General features: G+C 36.5%; 1 protein-coding gene across 1 annotated transcript; it reads right to left on the reverse strand.

Annotated features, from left to right (window-relative positions):
• Nucleotides 1-517: 517 nt before the first annotated feature.
• On the reverse strand, nucleotides 518-5,437 carry fbl (fibrillarin). Its single transcript, XM_084386171.1, has 9 exons — nucleotides 5,237-5,437; nucleotides 4,196-4,339; nucleotides 3,029-3,163; nucleotides 2,830-2,924; nucleotides 2,573-2,743; nucleotides 1,568-1,700; nucleotides 1,371-1,483; nucleotides 1,136-1,281; nucleotides 518-928 (listed from the first exon to the last, which is right to left on the reverse strand). The coding sequence occupies exons 1-9, from the start codon at nucleotides 5,244-5,246 to the stop codon at nucleotides 904-906; spliced, it is 972 nt and encodes a 323-aa protein (XP_084242297.1). The 5' UTR covers nucleotides 5,247-5,437; the 3' UTR covers nucleotides 518-903.
• Between the last annotated feature and the right edge of the window lie 4,543 nt (nucleotides 5,438-9,980).

Genomic DNA, 9,980 nt, shown 5'->3' on the forward strand with positions numbered 1-9,980 from the left:
TCATAAACGGTCAATGTATGTGCTCTTGACGTCGTCAACCTCATATATAATTTATAAACTTAATTTTTGAGCAATGAACTGAACAAACTGGTAACTTAAAAGTTATGAATTTCGTTGAAAATTTATTTACACTCTCTGTTTATGTTCACAAAACTTCTGGACAAGGAAACATCTGGACCTTTAATTCAGATTCCTAACAATTTCTTTAAATCACAACTAGACATGCTCACACAGTAAAATAAGTTTGAATATAATAATATGTCTAGGGCACTTGTCAGATAGGAGAAAACCAGATCGACTAACCTAAACCTAAATCGACTAACTTTTAATATTAGTAATACAAATTTCTCAAAATTGGTATAAACCCCATATCTAGCCCTTCTATGGCAGCAAAACAAGAGGAAGTTTTGAATTGTTTCAGAGATTTGTGAGGTTACAAGCATAATACAGAAAATAGGAGATGGAACTAGAAACAATGGTGTTTTCTGTAAATATTCCACAAATAACAGCCATGACATTCGATTGTTAAATTTTTTTTACTAAAAATATTCAAAGAAACAAAAACAAATGTATGCTTTGGAAAACTCTTGATTTAGTTAACACCACATTTAGCTTCCAATAATTCTTACAAGCAAAGTACAAACTTCATCTCTCAGTACAGTATATCACATGACAGAGGATGATCATACAAAGGAAAAACGGGAGCAGAGATACTCTCCATAAACAATATGTTGCCTGTGCCATTCGGGTACAGCGGGATACACTCCCATCCAAGCGGAAACAGGAAAATGGTTCAGATATATCAGTCTTTTGTCATCTGCAAACTTTAGGTCCATCTAGTGGCCGAAGCAGTTATTTCAGGAGCAAAGGAGGATGTGAATAGTGATGACATATTTCAAGACCTCATTTCTTCTGCTTGGGTGGTGGTCTGCAAAAAAAAAACAATAAAAATGAGCAAAACTGAGCTATACAAAAAACATTTCAGACCACAACTTTAAGTTACACAATTGCAATTCAGGCCTAAATAAGAAGCTGCTCAAACCAGGAGGCACATTATTGTGCAAAACATTTTTTTTTTTTTTTTATGTCTGAAAGTTCCTACATGGTTCTTTTAGGTTTATGCATCAAGACTCACCTGTAAATTCCCACAACAACTGCATGATCTCTCTCATACGGCTCCAGTGTCAGCTGCTCCTGAGGTTTCATGTTCTCAGAGCTCATCTTCTTAACCTCTGACGCAAACACTGCCTCTGGAGCGGCTGTTGAATCAATGCAGTTAGCCTGATGAAAAGAAAGGAAAAGTTAACAACTGAAGATTTACAGCAGCAAAACCCATGATCAATGTCAACATATTAGCAGCATTACACTACCTTGATGGAAATAACAAAATGGCCTCCATTTTTCAGGAAATTGTGTGCATTGAGGGCGACGATTCTTGTTTGATCAGGCTGAGCAACATCAGCAAAGATGACGTCTACCATACCTTAAAGAAAACAGCAGTGCTTTAATAAACAACCTTGCAATAAGCATTCCCTACTCTTCAAATGTTCACATTACAGGAACTTACCAACAAGCATGCGGTACTTGTGCGGGTGTCGTGCATCTTCAATGATGGGAATAATGTTGGTTCTCTTTTTGGCCACATTCAGCAAGTCTCTGCCTGATCTGTGAGAGAATTCGACAGCGTACACCAACCCCTCCTGTGAAGAGCAAATGAATAAAATTTGGACAATGTCAAACAGGACATCCAGAAATACTGTCTAACAGTGTCATGTCTGCAAGCCAAACCAACAACGCAAAATTGCTTGAATATGCATCGGCTCATTCACACACACACACTACACTACAGAGCTGGAAATATCTGAACATTTACATTACTTAAATTAACATTACTTGGTGATATTAAAGTCCTGTTTGTGGCACATTAGTATATGTGAGGGGGCAAACTCCTCAAGATGGGTGGTGACCATGGTGGCCATTTAGAAGCCACAAACAGGACTTTAATATCACCAACCATTCCCATGTTATTACGGTGTATCCATATAAATGGCCCAACCCTGTACATATAAATAAATGTAACATTAATTTTAACTATTAATCAGTATTGTTAAGTAAAACTATTAAAATAATGTTCTGTGATTGAAATAATGCTAAAATATATAATTACTGAGACTACAACTGAAATTAAGTATTAAAGTATAAATAAAAATAAAGCATAAAAGCATTAGAAAAATATCAAAAACTAAAATGACAAACTCTTTAAACTAAAATAAAAACGAATTCAAAATATGAATTAACACTTTAATGTATATAAATACAATCACAAAATCAATCAAAACTAAATAACTGTAAAGTGTTCCTATTGTTTAAGCTCAAATATGTATAGGTTTTTTTTTCTCTGTTAAAATGACATCCCAGCAAAACATTAAACTAAGTTTATAATAGCAACTAATATAACAATACACAGAATTATGCAGAAAACACACACTTGAACTTTAAACGTTTCAGTGTTTTATATTTGCTGATGATGTGGAAATGTATATATAAAAAAAATAAAAGGAATTCCACATACCGGTCCAACAATGTCAGAAACGTGGGATACAGTAGTCCCCGACGCGGCTCCTAAGTACATGACCTTTGCTCCCGGCTTGATGTGAATCTGGTCAACACCTCCTAAAATGGCTGCAGCCAGCTTTGACCGGAAAGGATTCCATGCTCTGTACTCAATTTTAGTTTCCCCTTCCTTAAATCAGGAAAAAATAACATGCAATTAATACAATATCTAGAACTACTCCAGTGAACATCATTGACATGCTACTACAGGCTCACCTCAACATTTATTCTCTTCTCTCCGTACACAGACTCTCCAATCACCATGTTCTTTGTGACCAGGGCATCCTCCTTACCACGGCAGATAAACACCCCTGTCAGAACATTAGCATGTAACAATGTCAGCAACAGCAATTTCAACTCCAAAATGTAGCCGATGATTTCTGCATTTGATAAAGTTGTGACATTGATGACCCACCTTCATGTCTATGGGGCTCTACTGTCACCCTTTTGCCCCCTCTGAACCCTCCTCGTCCACCTCCACGGCCTCTAGGAGTGCCACGGAAACCCCCTCGTCCACGGAAGCCCCCTTCATCTCCAGGGGACCTGAATCCTTTATCAAACAAGAGACACAAATGTATCAAAACAAACAACATGGAAAATACACTGCACATTTTTCTGACATACTAAACTAGAAGACAAAGGGTTTATAAAAAGTTCAGAAACAGTGATATATATAGTGTGTGTATATATATATATATATTTATATATAGAAGTTTGGAAAGTTCTTGAAAGTCTCTTATGCAGAAAAAAATTATATTTTGAAATATTACAATTTAAAATGGTTTTCTATTTGAATATACTTTAAAATATAATTTATTTATGTGATGCAAAGCTGAATTTATCAGCCATTACTCCAGTCTTCAGTGTCAATTATTCTAATAAGCTGATTGATTATTAATGTTAGAAACAGTTGTGCTGCTGCCCTGTGATACTTTTTTCAAAAGTAAAAAAGAACAACATTTATTCAAAATAGAAATCTTTTCTAACAATATAAATCTTTACAACTTTTTTTATGACCAATTTAACATCCTTGCAGAATAAAAGTGTTGATTTCTTTCAAAAAAATTAAAGAAAGAGATTGCTGGCCCCAAACTTTTGAACGGTAGTGTATATTGTTAGAATAGATTTCTATTTTAAATAAATGCTGAAAGAATCCGGAAAGTAAGTCCCACAGCCAGGTTATAAAAAAAAATATTAAGCAGCACAACTGTTCCCAACATTGATAAATCGGGATATTAAAATTATTTCTGAAGGATCAAGTGACACTGAAGATTGGAGTAATGGCTGATGAAAATTCAGCTTTGCATCACATATTTTAAAGTACATTCAAATAGAAAACCATTGTTTTAAATTGTAATTTCACAATATTACTGTTTTTTCTGTATTCATTCAAATAAATGCAGGCTTGATGAGCAAGTTACCAAACTTTTGACTGGTACTGTAATATAGTTAATTAAATACCAAATATTTAATTCAATTTGGTTTTTTTAACCAAAAGTATTTTGTCAACATCAACTAACTTTTCCATTTCCAACAATACCAGAATTAAATATGAAAAAAATAATTTTAACATTTTGCTTACCACCACCTCTACCTCCTCGAAATCCTCCTCTTCCACCCCTGTCTCCTCCTCCTCCTCGGCCTCCAAAACCTCCTCTACCTCCGAAGCCGCCTCTACTCCCACCTCCAAAGCCTCCTCTACCTCCACCTCCTCTCGGGCTGAATCCTGTCAAGAGAAATCAGATGTTAATTGATTGAACCAATAACAGTAAAACTTCGTTGACGCCAAAACAAGGGACGGTGTAATTCAATGTGTCACTCAGAAAACTATAGTCAGCTGCAACAAAACCTTTATATTAGGAAAACCTTTAATTATAAATGCTTTATGACAAAGTTGAGAAAGATATTAAAGATAATTATATTATAAACAAGGGTTACAACTGGGCCCTGTTTTTTTTTTTTTTTTTAAACATCCTCAACCACTAGTAAAGTTTAACAAAGTTACATTTCATTCATTGGTGACTTTGGGTTGTGTATAATATTTGATTCTGCTATCTTACAGGTTATCCACTAAACCAAAACTACTCGTTTTGACTAGTTTATCGACATGGTCTGACAGAGTTCCTCAACAAAGTGTGTAAACTCCACCATTAAAATAAGCCTTGAGCACAATGTCCGGCCAAAATCAAATCGATAAAGAGTACGATTTTTATTTAATAATAAAAACAACGCAACTAAGTAAACTAGACCAGTAATCTTAAAAACAAAAGAATAGTTTCTATAGTTAAGACGAGCCATGTGGGGCTTCAGCACCGCGTGCGCAGCATGGCTCGTTTGCTCGCACGCGCCAAGTTGTATACTGCAATAAATATAATTGTTTACATTGAAACCACTTTTTATAAGACCACTCAAATGTTTAACTGTATACTAATAAAATAACCAACAATGTCATTACATTTCATAAATAAAGGAAAAAAGAAAGGGCGATTCGTGCGCAAACACTTTAAGCGCGTGGCTAATTTGGCCGGCATGTTCACGAGCAAAACCAACACATAAACACTTATGTTTTATAGCGCGACCATGGAAACAAACATAAATGCATCAAAAACTAGAAACAGCTTACCTGGTCTCATTTTATCTTACTATATGTAGCTAATCCGGTTTTAATTCTACAAATAGCTGCCGATGATACAATCCCGCAGCTCTTCCTCCAGACTCGTTTAGTTCTGATCAGGTGGTGGCAACATGTGCGTCGAACGTCTTACCCATAATGCACTTGCAAAAAAAAACGTGGCTCTTGCTCGTTGTTCCGCCATCTAGAGGCAAACTACAACCATGCACTGCGGCATTCATGTGATTGGAATGAGCCAACAGTGTGTAACAGAAATAAATGTTTATTAGTTTATGAAAGACTACACACTGTACTACCACGTGTAGCCTACCATAGTATAATACCATGTTTGGACAGTATCCTTTTGTAAGTTGCAGGCCAAAATGTAAATATCATGTTTAATGAATATGGTAATCATTCAGCACTATGGCATTATGTATTTCATTAGGAAAGCTCTTTGATCAATTTCTAATTAAATATGCTAGCTAGAGCTATACATTTGTTTCATACTGTATTGTATAATCAAGTGGCACCAATATGTTTTCATAATTATAAACAAAAGGAACATGTCAGCTATGTCTATAGATTTTAAAACTCAAAGGACTTAATTAACAAGGATTCACTTTATAAAAAGAGGTGATAGGGGGAAATACAACAATAACATCAATGGTGGTGACAACTGAAAACTATACCTTGACTGAATGTTGCAAAAAGTATTTTTGGCTGAACCCATGCAGTTGGTTATTGGATCATTATTCAGGAAAAAAGCGCTTGTTTTATGCTCCAAGGTCACTGGGGAAATTTTATTTGAGGAGGGAACTATGTAATGTACTTTGTATTATTCACTATAATTCTGTGATATTGAGTTCTACTGTAGAAGCCACAGAGAGCAGTTAATCTCATTCTTTAAAACTCTTAAAATCTTTTTTTTTTTTTATCTGGAGAAATTACCACCAACAATAGGCATGATTGAGAATATTGATTAGAGAATATTGTTTGTAGTCTTTCATGCACCTTGGTTTACAATGACATCAATATGACTCAATAGGAATTGCTTTAGTTTCTTATAGGCATTGCATATCATATTACTGGGTCTGTCAGTTGATGAAATACATTGTAGATTAAAGATTTCTTTGACTCAACATTAGCACACACTTTCCAAACTCACAAGACATGTGATGAGGAAAGCTTACAGTTTTGTCCAGCTATGACACAAGGATGTTGAGTTCTGCAGGTTAATTTAGTATAAAATGTCTATGTATTAATGCAGATGCAGATGCTCTTTGCAGACCAACCAAAGTAACAAGAAAGAGCTTTAAGTATATTAGAGCTTTGTGTTAAAGTCACCATGAAATCCAAATGTGACATTTTATTACTGAAATATTGCAGTATTTATTATAAATGATTTATCCATGCTCATGATTTTTTTCTTATTAATGTTTTCTTTCTCTTGCTCTGATGATGTGTTTTTTTGGTGCAATTGAGGGACAACCTGTCACCACAACCACAACCATCAAATCAATTCCCAATGGACAAAATCAAGCCCCAGCCTGTATTTTTTTCTGTTCCAGAAGCTGCTTCAACTGATATATACAGTAGGCTTACCTGTCAAAAGTTTGGAAACATTTTGTTGTTGTTGAAAGAAGTCTCTTATGCTCACCAAGGCTGCATTTATGTAATCACAAATACAGCAAAAACAGTAATATTGCAAATATATTTTTTAATCTCTATTTTAATTTTCTTAAAGAAAACATACACACACACTGTCACCAAAACAGTAACTGAACAGTTGATTACTCATCAAGTCACTCTAAGCAGTAGCCTACCATTGTACATGCTAGGTTACTTTGAACTTAATAAATTAATTAAGCTGTAAGTGCAGAATACACAATATTTTTACCTGGTGAACAGTAACAAACAACAATATTGCTAAATATTATTACAAATTAAAATAACCATTTCAATACATTTTATAATGTTTTTTTTTTTTTCCTTGCGTCTACCACGACGCATGCGCGAGAACTGAGACGATGGCGCAGTTGGGTCTCGTGTAGTGTTTAAAATGGTTCTAAAGTGTGCATTTCCTAGATATCCGAATCGTGAGAAACCAACGAGAAAACGTAAAAGTGCCTTACCAATGACGCAAAATGAATGGCTTACCTTTCACACATTCCTATCAAATGATCGTGAGCATCATCTTCTCAGTTCTCGCGCATGCGTCGTGGCGCTCTGGCCCACACGGAAGAAAATGAATAAAGTTGTTATTTTTGTGTGTTTTTTTGCGCACAAAAAGTATTCTCGTCGCTTGATAAACTTAAGGTTGAGCCACTGTAGTCACTTTGACTATTTTAACGATGTCTTTACTAACTTTTCTGGGCCGGCAGATGCAATTACCTAGCAGCCTATGATATGAAGGAGTGAGCCAGTTCTCATATTTCATCAAAAATATCTTAATTTGTGTTCCGAAGATTAACGAAAGTCTTACGGGGTTGGACCAACACGAGGGTGAGTAACTAATTACTGACAGAATTTTCATTTTTGGGTGAACTAACCTTTAAGCTTTTGTTGCACACACAGAAGAGGCTGTTTTCTGGTGGCACATATACGTTTTATTTCTGTCACAACACTGAGATCTGCAAGTTCAACAAAGAAGACAACAATATTAGTTTCTGTATAACAGTGTTGAAATAGCTGGCAGTGTGACTTCTTCAGATCAACAAGTGAAACGCCATGCGACTCACTACACATGTATCTGTTATAAAGCATGTTCACAGAAAATTAAAACCATGTATTCCACCTTTACTGACATAAACATTTCAGTATAAGCTTATAAAGCTCAATTGACAAAAACTAACTCTATACATGCAACATTTAACGTTATAACTATAACTCTCTTCACTAAACCATTGAGTGCACTGAAACATAATTAATCTCATTTAAACATTGTAAAGACGCGATCTCCCGCACGACATCCGACAGCGCGGCCGCGGACATCCGCCTTCAGCAGCGCGGGCGAACACATCCGCCAGCGCGGGCGAGCAGGCCGCACTCCCGCCGCGGGTGCGTCGACGCGGTCATTCTTATCGATTCCATAAAGCAAAAGCATCAAACTAATACATTGAATTTACTTATACAACAGTTATGATGTCACATCACTTTTCTTACCTGCAAGTTCAACAAAGAAGACAACAATATTAGTTTCTGTATAACAGTGTTGAAATAGCTGGCAGTGTGACTTCTTCAGATCAACAAGTGAAACGCCATGCGACTCACTACTGCCCCCTAGCGTCACCCTCCAGTATTGGCAGGTTTAAGTGATATTAACAGACACCTATACTTAATAAATGTTAACCAACTGTACATAATAACAATAACACATATGAATAACAATACATAAGAGCATTTGAATCTATATGACTACACCCTCCCCCACTAATAAAAAAAAAATGTTCCTTGACATTTTACCACAACTTTAGAAAGATATTCCCAGGCTGACCTGTTCATGGCTGCATGACAAAAAAACACAAGGTAGGTTTTCAGTTTATATTAACTCTGTGCATAAAATCAGTAATCCCCTGCTTGCCATGGCTTGTTTCTAGAAGAGCAAGGGGTCACTCACTACTGCTACATGTTCTGACTATTGCACTTTTCCATTAATCTGATTATTTCTACCAGCAATGTTAGTATATGTAAACAGTTACATCTTAATTAGATGAATCTTACCCTGTAACCAGACTCCATAATTATCGGCCACTTATTCACTTAGTCTTGTTACCTCTTTCTTTTTTCTGTTTACTTTACAGGTCTCAGGTATGTAATCTCTTTCTGTTTTCCTCTTCTATCTTTTTTCCTGCTGTGATATTTGATTGCCTTTAGTTTACCATCCTGTTGTTAATTAAAGTCCATGGCCTCCACAGGTTCTGACCACAGGCAGTCTGGAAGTCGATCTCCTTCAGAACTAGATTTCTCTGTACCACTGTCGGTTCTCCCAGTTCATTATAAGTCAACATCTTTGGCTGATGTCTCTGTCTTTTTGGGTAAGTTGATGGTTGGGGCACCTCCAGTTCACTAACAGAATTTTGATCCTCCTCCTCAGAAACACTATCCTCTTGTGGAACATTCTCCACTTCAGCCCCGGTGACGTCTGGATTCTCTTCTCCTCCAGAATCAGGTAGGTATGCGGGTAAATCATCATTTATTATTGCTGGTTCGAATGGTTCTGCCTCAGGATTCAGCATGATGGGTTTCACAATTTGTTTAGAACTGGGATGAAATTTACAGCACAGTTCATACTCTTCGTCATCATCACTGTCTGAGTCTGGGTTGGTTTGTTGTTCTGGTGCCTTCCTGCTCTTTGCTGTGTGCTTTCGTTTCTGTGTTTGGCATTCTCTTGAGTCCGGCTTTTCCACAGGTAAACTGTCACAGGGCAGCAGGAGGTTCCGGTGTACCACTCGACTCTGTCCTCCTTTCTCTGGTCTGATCTCGTACACTGGACCATCAGGACTTTTCCTACTCATTACTGTATACACACAATCTTCCCAGTGTGAGCGCAGTTTACCTGGCCCTCCTCTTTCACTTAAGTTCCTGAGTAAGACTCTGTTGCCAGGCCAAAGTTCAACACCATGGACTTTCTTGTCATAGTATTTTTTTCCTCGCAAGGCCTCTTTCTCGGCAGTCTTTGATGCAATTTGATAGGCTTCCTGCATTCGTGTTTGCCAGTTTGCTACATAATCTGCATAACTCGGCTGCTTCTCAT

Source organism: Rutilus rutilus, assembly GCF_951802725.1.
Source record: "Rutilus rutilus genome assembly, chromosome: 17".
NCBI classification, from domain to species: Eukaryota; Metazoa; Chordata; class Actinopteri; order Cypriniformes; family Leuciscidae; genus Rutilus; species Rutilus rutilus.

Excerpts from the sequence above, each read along its gene's own strand:
- fbl (XM_084386171.1), bottom strand. Across the intron at positions 2,744-2,829 it reads AGAAGAGAATAAATGTTGAG|GAAGGGGAAACTAAAATTGA; the intron begins GTGAGCCTGTAG and ends TCCTGATTTAAG. Across the intron at positions 1,484-1,567 it reads CAAGTACCGCATGCTTGTTG|GTATGGTAGACGTCATCTTT; the intron begins GTAAGTTCCTGT and ends GTTTTCTTTAAG.